Consider the following 18,122-nt stretch of genomic DNA (forward strand, 5'->3'; position numbering starts at 1 on the left):
GGAGGAGCCTATTAATGTTTTGACAAAACATTTTAAAGGCACAGGCAGCCATGCTTTTCCCCACCGATCACCTTGCATGTTCCTAGCTCCCATGCACCCATGCACATAAGGATGACCCTCCTGTGTTATCAATCCCAGGGCTGCCCCAACTTCAAGTCTGTGACAGAATGGTGGAAGATGGGAAAGGGGGCTTTCCACATAAATTCGTAAGCACAAGGGGCTTTTAAAACAGCTCTTGAACAGTGAACCATGCTGCACAAAGGATCAAAACAAATTTTAATTTACGTGTCCTACCCTCTCTAACATTCAATGTAATAAGGACTCCTAAGCATAAAACACAGCTAGGAATGAGACACTTGCAGCCTAAGTCAGCTCCACTCTTTTCCTACTGAAGCTTCAGGGCCTGGAGATCCCAAAATCACTTCCACTTAGCTTGTAAAATGGCATTAAGGAGCTGAACAGTTACCTCCCTAACCGTCCCAGACAGGGCTAACGAGAAAACCAGCGCGCGTCCCGGAGGAGAGTCAGCACGGCAGGAAGCACGGTAAGACGCACACTCATTTCATGCCCTGATGCGAACTGGGGAGGGGCATGGCCACAGCACAGAGAAGTAACTGTTTCAACACTGGTATATTATTCACATAATGACAAGGAAACATAAAAGCCACCTATGTATTTACTTACGGAAACTTCTAGAAATTAAGATTTAAATAATATATTAAAAGAACATAATAGACCAGGAGGAGAGGCTGCAGAAAGGGTGAGGAAGCGGAAGGAGCAGCGTGTGAATCCACTTAGAAATCACAGCACCAAGAATGCCCCTCTCCGGTCTTATCCTTGCACCTTATGGAAGAAATAACCAAGCCCCCCCAAGCTGAAGGTCACCGGGAACAACACACTAGTAAGTAAGCAAGGGGACCAAGATCCTCAGTGGCAGTTCCTTGGCATCGCCAAAGAGGGTGGAACAAACATAAACACAGGAAGAGCTCACTTATTTCACGTTCCCTCACCTGGTTAACGATGAGAGAGAACAGAGAGTAAACAAGCAAACAAACCCTGAGCACTCAGCACAGCTGCCCAAAGCCACAGGGCCAGGCCCTTCACTCAGGCACAGGCCCTGTCCCGCAGGCTCCTGCGGAGGGAACGACCTTTACAACTCCTAGTATAAGCGAGCTGGGGTCCCACCGCCTGATCTGCAGATGAGAAAAGAGCACTGGGAGGAAGTCTTCATATAGCTGGGAAATGAGAAAAGCCCCCTCCTGTCTTGACAATATCAGCTAAATAAAGCACTAAATTTGATGACTGGCTTTGTCTATTTTCACATTAGTAAAGGAAGGTGGGCACAGTTAAAGGATAGCGTGCATATGCCCAATATGCCAAGTCTAAAAATTGGCTACTTCTGCAATTATGACCAAACCTAGCTAGTACATTTAAACATTTAACAATCTAAAAATTCAACAATAAAAAGATTAACTACAATACACCCACAACATAGAATATACAGCTCTTCAAAATATTTACAAAGAAATTTTAATAAAATCGGAAGCCACTTGTGTTATTTTATAGAACCAGGACAAATATTTTATAAATACAATAGTATCTTGCTAGTACAGTTTGTAATTTTAAGAGAAACAAGACAGGAAAGAAACTCACTAAAATATTAATGACGCTTTCCTCTGGGGAGAATGAAATGGGTGACTCTCTCATATTTTCTGTTTTACAAACTTCCCGTCCTGAGCACATACTACCTTACAAGCAGGGGAGGGGAACAAAACACTAAATGTATTTTTAAAGTAAAAATAAACAAGCTTTAAGCTACTATCAAGACAGTGGAGAAGCAGTGTATCAGCATTCTCTCTGCCTTATAACACTGTACCTTAACTTTCTTTTTCCACGTAGACTGTTGCCGCTCCTCCTCCTCCTCGATTAATTTAAGTGCCAGCTCTTTGTTCACTTTTGGCAATTTCTATAGAGGAAAAGACAATCTGCATTAAAATGCCTACATTTTGGCTTTAAAGGTTAAAGCAGAGAGCTGGACAGAAGCATCCCCCCACTGCCCTCCGCCCTGCCACTGCGCTCTCACCACTCTTCAACACGGGACAGACGACCCGGGGAAAGGAAAACGCAGTCTTTGTACTGAAGGAGTGAGTGAGTGAGTGAGTGAGTGAGAGAGAGAGAGAGAGAGAGAGAGAGTGTGTGTGTGTGTGTGTATTAACCCGTGTCCAGTGAGGAAGGACTATCCTGCGGTGGGATAACCGTAATCGAGAGGGGCTGCTAGGGGGCCTGGAAGGCAGGAGGGGGGACGGGGCTTGCTCGTCACTGCCTGCTTCTTGCTGAGTTGGCATCACACGACGACACCTTCTCACCATGGCAGCAACAGGTGGTTCCAGGAGAGCGGGGGATTCCAGTGTGAAGCTTTCTGATGCTCCCAGTAGCCCCTCCTCAGAGGTCTGTTGCCCAGCCCTGGAGTGTTAGCTCCATAAGTAACTCTTCCTGCACCACCGACTTCTCTTATCAATACCTAGTGTTTTTGTATTTTCAGTTCTCAATTACCTGGTTAACCATTCTTTACATTAAAGTCCCTCTATTAATATAACCAGTGGGGTCTGATTGCTATCTGGACCCTGAAATGATCTAATGTCTATTTCCTGTGATCCAAACAGCTAGCCTGAGACTCAGCCTAATGCCAGTAAGAAGCAGAGATTAGCAAAGGCCCAGCACTCTAAAATTTGAATACCCACTGGAAACACCATTGATTTTCTTAGTAGGGCTGACAGTACCAGTCCACCTGGCATTATTTCCCACGATACCATTGCTATAGAGTCCATAATGATAAAACTGTAGAGCATCTAACCCTCATGACAAATAAAATATACCAAAGATATTAAAAGATGGAAAATCTCAGAAATGGATGACAGGATTCTTTGGAACAACAAAATGAAAATTAAGTACTTTTCTCTAGTAAAGTCAATGGTGAGCTCAACATTTACCTTTAATTGGACTCTCTGTGCCCGTGTTTCTTCTATCTTCTGTCGGATCTTATCTTTCCTATATTCTTCATAAGCAAATGGATTTACCATCAACTTCACCTTTTCAAAGTAAAAAAAAATTAAAGAATTGTATTTAGCAGCACGTTTCATATACACCATGACTATTGTGTCAGAGAACAGACAGGTCTCTCACAAATCGTAAGTATGTTTCATGAAAACGTAAGTCAGTAGAGAAGAAATGGCTACAGACTGCTCATTAGTAACAGCACTTCTGTATTTACCTTGTGATAGAGTCTGATGTCCATGAAAAATCCATGCATATATGCCCGGAGAAAAGGTGATCCAATGAGATGTGTGAGCCCTGGGGAAAGTCAATTGGAAGAGGGCAGGTCCTTAGCGAACCTCTTACAATAGTAATTCACATTCACCTAGTATGTTTAGACACTGTACTGAGTACTTTTCAGGCATTATCTGTTCCAGTCGCCAAACAAGTCTATGGGTAGATGCCATTATTATTGCCATTCTACAGATGATGAAACCAAGGCACACTGAGGTTAAGTACATTGGCCAAAGCCATAGTAGAGGTGGGATATGGACCCCTGCCAGTCTGTCTCCAATGCTCACTGCCTTCTTGACAGAAATTTTTTCTAAATATAGGTAGCATGCTAAAAAAAGTATTCCTTATTTAAGAACCAAAAAGCTCTAGTAGGTTGAACTTGTCTGAACCTTTCTCTAAGCACAGATTACTCATGTGACAATATACACTATGCTTAGTATCTGATTTGGCAGAGGATAAGACTTGGAAAATCAGATGAATGTGACTCCACCGCTTCTAAAATGTTCAAATCTGCCCCCCAAAACAAAGGAGAGCAAACATAATTTTATAATCATTTTATCCTAGTTTCTTTTCTTACCTAAATTCTCAAGGTCTTTCTTGGTGACGAATTTGTAATCATCATAAACAGTGCTCTCTGGGTTCTCCTCCAGCTCCTCCGTCAAGTTGTCTAAGAAGGAGCACCACCTGGGCGCAGGGCCCAACACCTGCCGGGTAGACGGAAAGTTAGCAAATGGACATTCTCACATGTCAACTGAGTTAGTTATGTTACAACCAGACTTCCTTAAATATACTTTTTAAGCCCTTCATTCTATCCGAAGTACTGAAAATACCTGCAACGTGCAGTCAACAAGCATATAATGGGAGAGAGCGAAAACGGGGGACCAGGCTTGTCAGGAAACCTTTTAGGTTGGGACCGAAGATATTAATGATATTCTCACATCAGACTACAGAAACAGAAACAACTCAGGCACTTATAATAACATCCATCCATTTATCTATCACCTCTTTCATTCAAAACAATACTAGAATCTACAAAAATACATTTGGTATAGCAGATTTTTAAAGTTTGTCATTCACAAAAGAGAAAGGTCCAAAATGAGAATTACCTTTTTCAAGGGTTTTCAACTAATTACTTGATAATTATATCTGCTCTTATATGATCTATTTCATTTAATTCATTAAAAATTAAAACTCTGTATATAAAATTTATCATACTTAACCTAAATTGGGATGCCAGGATCCATGAATTAATCCCAATGAAATGTTGAGGAACAAAGGACTGAACAGAATTTATAATCAACTAATAAGATCTGAGTAGTCCTTCAGTTTGCAATCCATAAACTACTGATTGCCTTTTGCTTTTGGATCTGATACAGACGCCGCACCCACCGAGGAGAGGCCGAGCCCAGAGGAAACTCCAGTTCAGTGGGAAGCTATGCTGTTGAAATCCTCTCTGAAGTGGGGGCTTTCAGGAGAGAGAACACTGCCTCTGACAAATAGAACTTCCACTGACTACCTGCCTGTGAATTCTGACAGTAATCAATCAATCAGGAAAAAAACAAATCATAACAGAAATGATGAAATCTAGCTTAAACTGTTTGGAGAAGGGAAGGTGGGGAGGAAGAGAGTTATAACAAAGAAAAGTGGCCCCTAATGCCCTCTTCAATAAAAAAAGGATATCAGATATAGCCATATTAATATATATTTTGCCTGATTTGAAAGGATGACTCCACCCCTACCGCCGAAGGCCATGAACATGAAAAACAACTCTCAGTGAGCACAGGAGTCCTATCAAGAAGTTTCATATTACTACAGTCTGTACAATTTTTGAAAACAAGATTATATACATGAAGTGGTTTGACTGTAACCCTAGAAGACAAACTTTCAAGAAATGCAAAGCATCTTTTAAACATTCAATGAAGAACACTTTTTAAAGAAACTGCTAAGATTTTAAGCAATTTTAGGATAGTCATTGTAGTCACAAGTATTGATACCAAACACTGCCACATTTAAAGCACTGTGCTACATCAGTCCCTGCCCGTGATCTCCCTGAAGGAGCATCAAGTCAGCTGGAGCAGAGAGGCGCGCGCACGCCTGCACACAAGCAGCCGTTTAACGCGATGCACTGAGACTGCGCGGAGTCCACAGGGAAGATAGGCGAGAGCTGCAGAAAACAGGGCTGGCTGGACACTGAGTGAGTATATCTGAAAGGATTTCAAGGTGGAATGAACACATGAGCAAGCTGGGAAACCACGGGGCACCTTCTGAGAGTGAGAGTTCAGGCACCTGCCACTACAGGGGGACCTGCTTCCCATCAGCCTTAAGTCTCCCATGGAAAGCTGCACCCCACGGCGGGTACAACCCGAGAGAGCCATCGTTTCTCAGACAGGAAGGAAGTACCACTATCACTTCTCTAGAATGTAAGGTCCAAGCTCCTACTCTCGGAAGAGCAGGAACTTCATGTGTTTTAAATAGTGAATTGCCAGTACCTAGGACATTGCCTGTCAAGCAGCAACTGTTCAATAAATATTTCTTACAAAAATCTACTCATACACAAAACATGTCCAAATGCATTCATGACTTTCATGTGCATAAGGTACTAAGACTTAAAAGGTCCCATTTGATAATTTTTTTAAATTGTCTAATTGTCCTTATTCAGATAAAAATACTCAGATGCCTCACTATAAAACCACTGGATATGAGAACACTTTTTGGTAAAGTCAGATGGACACTGGTTACTAAAAGACCTCATAATAAAGCAGTTTCACCTCTGAACCTTAAATCAGTCAGACACACGGCTGAAATATCAAAACAGCAGACCAGATCTGATTCACTTTCCCAGTCCTTTTCATAATGTTCCACAACGTGCTTTTTGATCAGTTATCTGGTCCTAATGGAATTGTTTCAAATTGCCTCTCAGGGACAGGTCTGGTTATGGTAAATAACCTCTGCAATCAAATTCATGGTCATTAAATTTTATAGGAGGAAATAGTTCCATCAAAAACAAAATGAAATCTAATGGGCTGATTTTATTAACCATGTTTCCCTAGTTCCTTTTCAGAGAAAATAACACAGAACAACCATAACAAAGTTCAAATGACTGATTTAAGAGGTATTAAACCTCAGGTTTTAACCACAGTAGAGCTTTCCTCAAAGGTCTACCGTTAAGGTGCCCAAACAGTGGCCGCTTAGCCAGTAAGGAGGGGCTTACCCATGTGCATGCACCCTGCTGGACCTAGACTGAACCCAACATTAACTAACTGGTAAAAATCCCTGCTGTCTTCATTCATAAAATATATTAAACCTCCAACTAATCCTTTAAAATATATTAACTTATTTCCTAAATTTCAGGCTTTACAACTTCAAGAAAGCATTCTTTAACCAGTGGTATACTATTACTACTATATCAAAAGTTTCTGGGTTTTTCTGTATTGTCATTATATTCCTATATTTATACTTCAGTCAAAACTGATTATTACTTGTTTATCTACATTTTTATGCACCCTAAGAGTTCTGTTTCAGAAAAAGGGTGAGGACTGCTCTATTTAAAACTTCTATTAGCTGTTAATGACCTTCCACTTTTTATTTATAAAAATTTCCTAAAGTCACAAGTCAGTAAAAGTAGTGAACTGGAAACTGATCCATTAAGCTGCTATAAAGGGATATTGTGGGTCCCTTAGCAACTTCCCTATCTTGTCAAGCAATCTAAATGGAAACACTTGCGCCTCCAAAATAGGAAAGACTCTTTATCGACATGTTATGGGAAGGCCTCAACTCAAAGGCAGCCAAGTATCTGCTGGTTCTAACCCATGAGGTGGAAGAACCAATTTTAAAGTACATAAAACTACATGCCACGTGCCCAAGATCACCTGCCTTGATGACTACAATCTGCCTTTAAAATGTTAATTACATGTTTAATTTTAAAACTCAAAATTCTCATAGATTCTGGTAATGGACAAAAATGACTACGGGTGGGGAGGAAAGAGGGTGAATATTAAAATCCTCAGGGAGCTGACAGGGAAGGGTGGCCCTCCCCACTCTACTTCTGAAGAACTACTGTGCCTCAGGAGACTAGGCTGAGGGCATTAGATAGATAGTCTTAACAGGTCAAGGGTGATTAAAATAACAACAAAGAAAAGTATTGTTAATGTTATTGGAGACAAAGATCCAAACTATACTAATTTAGTGTAAATGGCTCCATTTTTCCAGTTACTTATAATGTTACTGAGTATGACAAAATAATTTTATTTTCCTATTATTAATATGAAAGAAAATAATAATATAGAACAGCAATTAAATTTGACATTGTCTTGTATTTCTAATGATTAAAAAAAACAATTTAAAAACCTTTAGCAACTAAGAAAATTCTTAATTACTCCAGTAGAACCATACCAACAGACAATAAGTAGCTTAGCACAAAAATGGGCTTATGCATGGGAAAGTTTAACTGAAATACAATTACATCAGAACACACAGAAGCATATAATACATCCAAGTACATGCAGCTGAGTTTTAAAAATCTTCTTCTAAAAAATTTTCAAAATGTATTGCAGCATAGTGTGAAGTGGGACTTATGTTTGAATAACTGGAAAGAGAATGGTGATAGCATCAGAGAGTATAACTCACACGGCAGAAGGACTTATTATTTTAAGTTCAGACAATAAAACTAGACCCATTAAATGTAAGGAGGTAGATTTTCAATCATCACATATTTACTGAGTTTATTATGTTCCAGGTACAGTATACTCTATAAAATTAGGTAGCAGAATGAAATCTAACAGGAAAAGAGTTGTTTCACATACAGCAATATATGTGTGGAAGGATTAGAAGATTCTTAATTTTCTTAACTTCACTGTATTCATTCAAAAGCTTAAGTGAGCATTTACTAAAAGCTAAGTGCTAATGATGAAATATAAGTAAAACAAGTTTGGGAAACAATCAAGTGCAATACATTGTGATTAGTGCCATAGAAGAGAAATTTTTAAATGGTTCTGGCAGCCCATTACCTGCTGAGGCAGGAAACTGAGGGAGCATTGAAGGAGACACACTATTATCTTGAAACACTCTAAGAGGTCATGAATTTATACTCAGTAAAACATAGCTGCCACAGTTAGAATTTAATGCCACATAAAATTAATATATATTTTACTCATTAATTATAGAGAAGATGCCTGGTTAGAAGAATTGTCAATTTTACCTTTTAGTGATCTAATATTACTATAATGTGAGAAACTCAATTTAAACATTATTTATATTATGGCACCACTGAACAGATAAAGAACTGTACTTAATGACAAGTAACAATGAACAGTTTGACTATAAAATCATTTTACCACCTTGCAACCATGTAAATCATTAAATATTTTGTTAGCAGAAGTGTTTTTTGGGGCAGCCTAAAAGTAGATATTTATATCAGTTCTGGAACTGGAGCAATAACAACAATAAAAATAGCAAAAATATTAGTAGCAATAGCAAAAAAATAATAAAACACTCTAAAAGGTAAGATTTTATCCCTCTATAAGAATTTTAACCCACAGCCAACAGAGATCTGTCACTCTTACTATAAGGCCTTAACTCTATCAGAAACTACTGGGGCCGAAAGGCTTTGAAACTCAGGATTTTTTTGCATTTTAAAAGGCAAGACAGTCTGTATACTGTGTATTACATAAACTCTCCCGAGGGGTCTAGGTTGGTGGTCCATAATCAAACACATTAGTACCAGTGATCTGGGATAAATACAGCCTAGAAAAGCCTCATCATCATGCTAATGAGCAGGTCAGGTTAGGTTCTGCCACCAATGAGTTACATAAAATTGTTCAGGGCTTTTGGATTTCAGAAGTGCAGATCAGAGACGAGGAAGGCATATTATACTGTAAATGCCACTATTATGATAAATGATAATTTTCCTAATTGCACAGCCTGCAATCTCCAGTAGGATTTTGCCAACTAAGAAAACCATCTCTGCAATATGTACACTCAAAGGAAATTTTCCTTTGCAAATGTTTCCTCCATTATTAACTGAAAGGCATCACCAGCACCAGCATGTATTTTCTGACAGCTGGGGCTTAATAATAACTGATCATAAACCTAAGAGAAGAGAGACAGCTGGGTGAGCCGAGGGCGTGGCCATGCACTTAAGCATGTAATTGCACTGGCCACATAACGAGCTGCCTGATTGCATGCCCACATTTATGTGCATTTCGTGAGTAATTATGAGTCATTTAAAGGTACTCTACTTGTAGTGCTTTGTTCTCTCATTCCTAAAAATCAGATTAGCAGAGAAGCAATTTAATTTCACATTTATTTTAAGAAGGAGAAAAATTAATACCTACTATGATTTCAATTTTTCAGATGAAAAGTAGTTTAGGCACTGAAATGAAATGATAAAAATATAAGGCTAAGTGAAAGAAAAGTAAGATTGCTTATGCCACTATCAGTGAAACTGATAGTTAACCTACGTGGTGGGGCCTCTGTGAGTACAAGTAAGCCTAAGATGGAGTGCCTGCACTAAGGGTCGGGGAGACAGGACACCCCAAGCAAATACTTAAATACAAAAATAAAACTGACAGTGACAACTGCAGAGAATGTTCAGTTAATAATGCCACACTATGTATTTCTGTCTCTTCTCTGTCCCAAGCCTAGTTAAAATGACAGTAAATGAATACAAAAAGGTATTAACCTTCAAGAGCCAAAAGAACAGGAGAAAACACAGTGGTTAAGGAGTTTAAAGGTCGTGTTGGGGGCTCACAGAGGTGAATGAAGAGAAAGGAGAGCATGTTCCTCTTCCTCAGAGTCTTTGAGACCCAGCACCTGCAGGCTCCGTGCATCGGGGAAGATGGGCCTGAATAGAGAGGAGCTGATGGCACTGATGAGTACTCAAGTTCCCAGCACCCTAGGAGACCAGAGCATAGCTGGAGAAAGTGGAGGATAGCTGTTCCACACGAGTGTGGGGCTGAAATTAGCACAATTAAACGGCAGTTTACATATCAAACTGTGTGCCCCTTGGCTCTTTTTCTTAGCTCCTAGAATGCCAGAAACCAAGCATATGCTGCTGTGCGTCCACTCCTGCCAGCCTAAACTCCCATAATTCCAGAAAGAAACTGGGGGATTCTCTGCAGGAAACAAAAGATCCCCGAAGACAGACTTCCAGGTGTGATATCTGAGAATCCTCCAATAGTCACTAGTTGAAGAGTTAGCATGAAAACAGTAGTAGACAAAACCATCACATACAAAGAATTCCCAACAGGCATTTGAGTGCCTCATTCTTAAGTAAGAAGAGATTGTCCAAGGTCACCATTCACTCACTCATCGGTTATTGTCCAGCAGCTTTCTCTTCACTATACAGACAGCAGTGAAGAAGACGGACAAGCACCTCTACCTTTACAGAGCTTCCCTTCCAGGGAGGAGAGCAATAAGCAAGCCAAGGAAAGACAGTGGAGAGGAGGACAGATGGCGGTAATTTCTGATCTATGGGGAAAATAAAGCTATGAGGGTGATGGAGAACGGGGTACAGGGGAGGAGGAGCGGACAGGGAAGTCCATACTAAGGTGACAACCGAATAGAGACCTGGAGGAGAGAAAGGGAAGAACCAGGAGAGTATCTGGCAACTGGAGGCCTTGAGGTCAGAATTGCTTGGCATGTTTGGGGATCAGCAAAACCCCCCACCTGGTATGGCTGAAACAGAGGAGTGAGGGAGGGTAGAGGGCTATATCATGTAGGGTCCTGTAGACCATTACAGGACTTTACCTTTTCCTCTGAGTGAGATGGAAGCCACTGGAAGGTTCTGAGCAGGAATGACATGATCTGACTTGTATTTACAGGGGTCACTCTGTAAAGCCTGGGAGACTTACTGGTTCCAGGCATTTAAGGAAATCTCTGTTCAATCATCAGCTGACAATTCCGTGAACCAAGCAGAGACTTTGGTGCTTACAGTTAACAAAGAAATCAGATTTTACAGACTTAGTCCAGGAGAGCCATCAAACAAACACAGCAACAATAACAATGACCCCCTCCGCCTTCCTGGGGGAGGGGAAACCTAAGTTCTATAACTGCCAAATTATATTATCTAAAAGTTTTCAACAAAAAATTACAAGACATGAAAGAAAACATGGCCCAAACACCAGCAGTGGGGGGTGGTAGGGGTGAGCAGTCCACAGAACCTATCTTTTGAGCACTGAACTTACAGGCACATACTTTAAATCAGCTATTATAGATAGGCATAAAGAACTAAAAAGAAACCATGTCTAAAGAAATAAAAGAAAGTATAAGAACAAATGTCTCATCGAAAAGAATATCAATAAAGGGACAAACATTATAAAAAAAGAACTAAATAAAAAGTTCTAGAGTTAAAAAAACACAAATGAAATTAAAAATTCAATCGAAGGGCTCAATAACATATATAAATTGGCAGAAGAAAAAATCAGCAAACTTGAAAATGGGTAAATTGAGATGATCTAGTCTGAGAGACAGACAGAAAGAAAAGTGAACAGAGCCTGAGAGCTGTGGGGTGTCATTAAAGAGACCAACACACACATCATAGGAGTCCCAGAAGAAGAGAAACAAAGGGGCAGGAAGACTACCTGAAGAAATAATGGCCAAAATGCCTCAAAATTGGTAATAATAATAATGATAATATGCACATCCAAGAAGCTATACACACATCATAGTCCAACTGTAAAAAAAAGACAGAGATAACCTTGAAAGCATCAGGAGAAAAATGACACCTGATGTAGAAGGAATTCTTAGTAAGACTAGCAGGTGATTTCCCATCGTGTCAAAAACAACTCCATATGCAATAATTATAAATCTAAGTTGATAGGCATACAATGTTTAAAGATATAATTTGAAGCAATAAATGTATAAAATAGGAGGGAAATGACACTATATAGGAATAAAGTTTTTGTAAAATATTGAAATTAAATTGGTATTAATCTGAACTAAACTGCTATAAATTAAGATGTCAATTTATCCCAGGGCAACCACTAAGAAAATAACTCAAAAAATATAGTAAAACAAACAAAAAGGAATTAAAATGGTATGCTAGAAAATATCTATGTAACACAAAAGCCAGTAATGAAGGAGTTGAGGAACAAAAATGACATAACACATTTAGAAAACAAACAGCAAAAAAGCAGACATAAATCCTATTTTATCAGTAATGACATTAAATTTAAATGGATCAAAAATGCATGATCCAACTACATACTGTTTACAAGAGACACATTTTATTTATTTATTTATTTATTTATTTTAATCATATCTTTATTGATTTCAGAGAGATGAAAGGAGGGGGAGAGAGAGAGAGAGAGAAACATCAATGATGAGAGAGTCATCGATTGGCTGCCTAGCCTGCAACCCGGGTATGTGCCCTGACGGGGAATAGAACCCTGATCTCCTGGATCCTGGGTCCATGCTCAACCGCTGAGCCATGCCAGGCTGGGCACGAGATACACATTTTAAATTCAATGACACTAACAGGTTGAAAGTAAAAATATATAAGATGAAAAAAACATATACTATGCAAACTACAGTAGCCAAAAGAGAGGAGCGCCTATAATAAGAGTAGACAAAATAGATTTATGATAAAAACTGTTACTAGAGAAAAAAATATTTGATAACATTAAAAGGATGAACCCATCAAGAAGATATGACAATTACAAACATATATGTACCTAAGAGCCCCAAAATACATGCAGCAAAAACTGAGTAAAAGTGAGAAACAGACCACTCAACAATACTGGAGACTTCAATATCCCACTTTCAATAATAAACAGAACTAGACAGAAGACAGCAAAGACACAGAAGACCTGAACAACTGTAACTAGATCTAACAGACATCTAAAGAACCCTCCACACAGTAAGAGCAGATACACATGCTCCTCAAGTGCACATGGAACACTCTCTAGGACAGACACATGCCAGGCTACAAAACAAGTCTCAGTAAATTTAAAAGGACAGAGATCAAACAAGGTATGTCCTCTGATCACAATTAAATAAAATTAGAAACCAGTAACAGAAGGAAATTTGGAGAATTTATAAATATCCTTTATGTGTATCACAGAAAATCAAACCCAGTAGCACATAAAAAGGATCACCCACAATTTCCAAGTGGGAAAGGCTGGTCCACATATGAATATCAATACAGTACCCCATATAAACAGGATAGAGGGCAAAGCCCACATCATCTCAGAGGCACAGAAAACGTGTTTGACAAAATCCAACCTTGACCTACGATAAAAACATTTAACAAAATAGAAAAGAATGTAATTCTAAAAAAAAAAAAATCTATGAAAAACCCACCGCTAACACTGTAGTTAATGGTGAAAGACTGAATGCTTTTCCCCTAAAATGACATTTCTGTCTGCTTTTCATGAAAATGACAAATGATGCCATAAAAAGCATGAAAAGACCCTCAGCTTCAATTCTCAGGGAAAAAGAAAGAGCACGATGCTCGGCCGGGCGTGGCTCAGCGGCTGAGCATCAACCTGGGATCCAGGAGATCGAGGTTCGATTCCCGGTCAGGGCACATGCCCGGGTTGTGGGCTCAGTCAATGACTCTCTCACCATTGATGTTTCTCTCTCTCTCTCCCTTCCTTTCTCCGAAATCAATAAAGATATATTTTAAAAATAAATAAAGTGATTTGAAGAAAAAAAAAGAGTATCTTAAGATGGCCCCCATCTTTTGCACAGTCCACTGCTAAGTAGGGAAAACACATTTCTTTCAAGGTCTCCCATTCCTTCCTTCCTGAAGAGCCTGGCCTTGAACCTCTGCTACAAATCCCATTTGGTGTTTATCACCATGTTACACTTGAAATCCTATGCAGTTATCCTAGAGGTCGCACCCAGGGTCTACAGTTACAGTAACTCCAAGCAGTGGTAACCTCCTCTCCTTTCAGTCCTTTCCTCTCCCAATGTCCCAACTATGCTAAAAATGCTCAACCTTGACGGCTATGCCTGCACACAGCCCCAAATTCAAAGAAACTACCCCAGGGGGCTAAAGGCGCAAGGCCAATTTTATCACGAGAAAGTATTTATCTTTTTGATCACACACCTGGCAATGAGCACTCTCCAGGACCTTGTTTTGTCATTTTATTCCTGCCAAGAGTGAAACAGATGGTTCGGTGTGTCATCCTGGTTACCACATCAGTAGTTTCCTGGCCCTAGCCTACTTCCTTGCAGGCAAAGGAATTTACTAATAATTTTTCAGCATATCCTTATGCCTCCTAATTTTTAATTCTGAAGTCTATGTAAAAACTAAGGGTATCCTAATGCAGTATTTAAAAATATCCAGAGATGGGAACTTGGCAGAAACAGAGGAAGAATAAACTGCTTTTAAATGTATGTATACTTTTCCCTCAAGGCCGTGCACCTTAGCAGTGCTCTCCTAGGGGGATCAAAGACATTCAGCAACTCCTGCTTATCTGCAGGGCACCATGCATGGAACTAGGAAATCCTGAAGGATACATTTTAAATTCAAGCAAAATAAGATTCGCCACGGGTTTCCAAAGGCAGCCGAGGCGAGCATTACTGGCTGAGCAAAAGAAGAGGGTCAAGGAACCCAATTTTGACTCACAGCAAATGAAATGTAGCCGACCACTAACTGTTTAAGCGGCTTTCTACAACCCTAGGTAGCATGTCATTTCAGAGCCTTCCCACGGGGGTGAAAGCGTCCTCGTACATGACCATACGTTGTCCTAGGAAGGCACATAATATGTGCATGCAGGGCTGTGAGGGGCAGTAGTGTGCACAGTACTAATCTGCTCTTAGAGGTGTTTGAGGGCGGATTCCAAACACTTCATGTAAAATCTAACCATTTTCAAAAAGAGAAGAAACACTACATACATAATAAAATCTTTAAATTCAGAATGACTGGAAAGCTGTGTAGTCTGGTAGGAGAAGTGATGAGAGGTAAAAGACCACCTGCTATGGTTGAACCAAAAATTTAACTCTGGGCTTTCTGGCAGCCAAGGTCAAAAGAGATGTACAGTAAGGTAGAAAGACATTATTTACTTGATAAAGGGAAGTATACAAATATGTCTGAAAGAGAAACTCCTGGAATTAACCTCAAGAAGTACATCACAGATCTTTCTTTAAGGGACTCCAACACTGAGCAGTGTTTCTTTAAAAGAGCTTTACGAAAGAAATGTCACATAACTGTTAAACATCAGAGAAACGCTGTCAAACTGCAATCTATGAAGACCAAAGGAATGAGGTCCAAGAAAGGAGCCCAATGATCTGACTTGGCTCTGGCACAGTTAGAGCTGCACAGTCCAATAAAGCAGATACTAGGCACATGTGGCCATTTAAATTTAAATTAATTAAAATAAAGTAAAATTTAAAATTCAGTTCCTTAGGTGCATTCCAAGTGCTCAACAGTCACACATGGCCATGGCTACCATATCGACAGCAGATCTAGAATGTTCTCATCATCATAGAGAGTTCCATCAACAGCGCTAGCTTACAGAATTCAAAGAAATGGTGATAAACATCCTCGAAGAGAATTCTAGGTAAGCGAATCATGACGTATGCACGTAATAAAACACTATGCAACAACATGCCTATTATAGTGCCTGAAATACAAAACACAGCACAAATGCTGACCATGGTGTGGCGGACAGGACTCCCCCTCCACACTGCTGCTGGGAACGCACAGCGCTTTGGAAGACAGCCTGGCATTTCTCACAAAACTAAACACACTTATATGACCCAGCAACTGTGCTCCTTGCTATTTACCCAAAGGAGCTGAAAACTTACGTCCACACAAAAACCTGCACAGAACGTTTAACTGCCCAAACGTGAAGCAACACAATACCCTTCAACTGGTGAACAAATAAACAAATTGTGATATTTCCAGACAGTGGAGCAGTACTTAGCAATAAGGAGAAATGAACTATCGAGCCACAGAAAGCCACAGAGGAACTCAAAGATATGTTACTAAGTGAAAGCCAATCTGAGAAGGCAACAAACTGTGATTCCAAATACATGCCATTCTGGAAAAGGCAAAACAATGGAGACAGTAAAGATCAGTGGTTGCAGGGCCTTGGTGGGAGAGGAAGGGAGGGATGAACAGGTAGAGCACGGAGGATTTTTAGGGCAGTGAAACTATTCTGTACAATACATAATGGTGGATCCATGTCATTATACATTTGTCCAAGCCCACAGAATGTGCAACATGAATCCTACTGACCCTGCGTGACAATGAGGTGCTGATATAGGTTCATGGAGTGTAACAAATGTACCACTCTGGCGCAGAAAGAATGTGGACGGTAAAGCAGGGTGTGTGTGTGTTGTAAGGAGTATGTGAGAACTCTATATATTCCACTCAGTTGTGTGCTGAACCTAAGTGTCTTCTAAAAAATAGTCAACTGAGTGAGTGAATGTGTGAAACTTTGTGCAGACATGTCAACGATACAGACAGGCAGCTCACTTTCAATATTCCTCACTACCATCACTCACACATTGTTCCTCAGGGTCAATGTATAACCTAATCAAAGGCCTGTGCCAATGTGAAGATCAAGTACTCATTCCCGTTAAACTATTTTCAACAACTACCTTCTCAAACAATTTAAAGTGCTAGTAATATAAGCCTATCCCACCTCCAACCTTCCAAAAAGCATGCGGGGAGAAGCTGATAATATAACACTGAAGTGAAGAGATGGGAAGAAGGGGGTTCATTGTCTTTCTCTTTACTTTTATGTATATTTGAGAATTCTCTGAAAGTTTTTAAAAATGAAGTATAATAATATTCACTCCTTTGAATCAGCATGTATTCAGTGAGAGCCCACGAAGTACCAGACACTGTTCTAGGCACCAGGACATGACAAGTGAAACAGGGGTCCTGCCCTCATGGGGCACTCACCCGAGCTTGCGGGCACCAGAGGCAGACGAGCTTTCTTGGAATCTGAGAACATGGAATCAGGTAAAGGCAGCGCAAGACCAGAACTTACTATTACTTTTCGGTATAAGTTGGGCCTTTTAAAAGAATGTGGCCCGAGTTTCTTACCTATTTGTATAACCCACATTCTATTTTTAAGGAAAAGACAAAACACAAACAAAAAACCCGAGGAGGCCAGGGCCTATTTATCCACGAATCTGTCACATGAGTCAAGCAGGTAGGCCCACTCTGAAGCTAAAACCCACCCTGGCTGTGAACACTCTGTCCTGCCACCACCTATGTGCACCACTAGAGCACCGGAACACCAGACTTCCCCTCCAGTCGACAGGAAGGAGACCAACACGGCGAGCACCACGATGAAGGGGGCAGCCAGAGCGGGGAGACAGGACCCTGGTCAAAAACGGATTCAGAGTAACTAGAATCAGAACTGAAAGTCATTTATTTTCAAGAAGATGGGCATGCCAGATGTGTAACTGTTTAAACAAAACAAGCATCATCTGATAAATTATAAATGTCATATGCACATCAAACATTTTCATAGGGAAATTACATGTATTTTTACCCAGGCAGAACTAAATTAACTTCTGAAAATGTGACAGGATGCTCAGAAAATTACTTCCTGAGTGTCACACGTTAATGCTTTCTCTATGTCTGCTATTTTTGTGACCCAATAAACTGTCATGGGAAATGGAGAGGATTTCCTTTGTTGAGAAAAAACACCACGGATACCATGTTGCTGCCTAAAGGTGTTTAAATGAAAATAGGAAGCTCACATTTCCCCTTTCTAAAGATATAAACAACTTGTTTGTATTAGAACAGAATGCTTTATTAGCCACCTGACTTGGGTGCCTTACTTCCCATTTGATAATGATGAATATGTAACTGAAAAATTACAAATACA

General features: G+C 40.0%; 1 protein-coding gene across 1 annotated transcript in view; it reads right to left on the reverse strand.

Moving 5' to 3' along the window:
- NOL10 (nucleolar protein 10) overlaps positions 1–18,122 on the reverse strand; it is a 67,020-nt gene that overhangs the window by 17,130 nt on the left and 31,768 nt on the right. Inside the window, exons 14-17 of the mRNA XM_081157156.1 lie at positions 3,905–4,031; positions 3,272–3,351; positions 2,991–3,089; positions 1,877–1,966 (exon numbers count right to left, since the gene is read on the reverse strand). Coding sequence (XP_081013282.1) covers positions 1,877–1,966; positions 2,991–3,089; positions 3,272–3,351; positions 3,905–4,031 — 396 coding nt within the window. The remainder of the gene's footprint in view (positions 1–1,876; positions 1,967–2,990; positions 3,090–3,271; positions 3,352–3,904; positions 4,032–18,122) is intronic.

This window comes from Miniopterus schreibersii (genome assembly GCF_964146895.1).
Source record: "Miniopterus schreibersii genome assembly, chromosome: 13".
Classification (NCBI taxonomy): domain Eukaryota; kingdom Metazoa; phylum Chordata; class Mammalia; order Chiroptera; family Miniopteridae; genus Miniopterus; species Miniopterus schreibersii.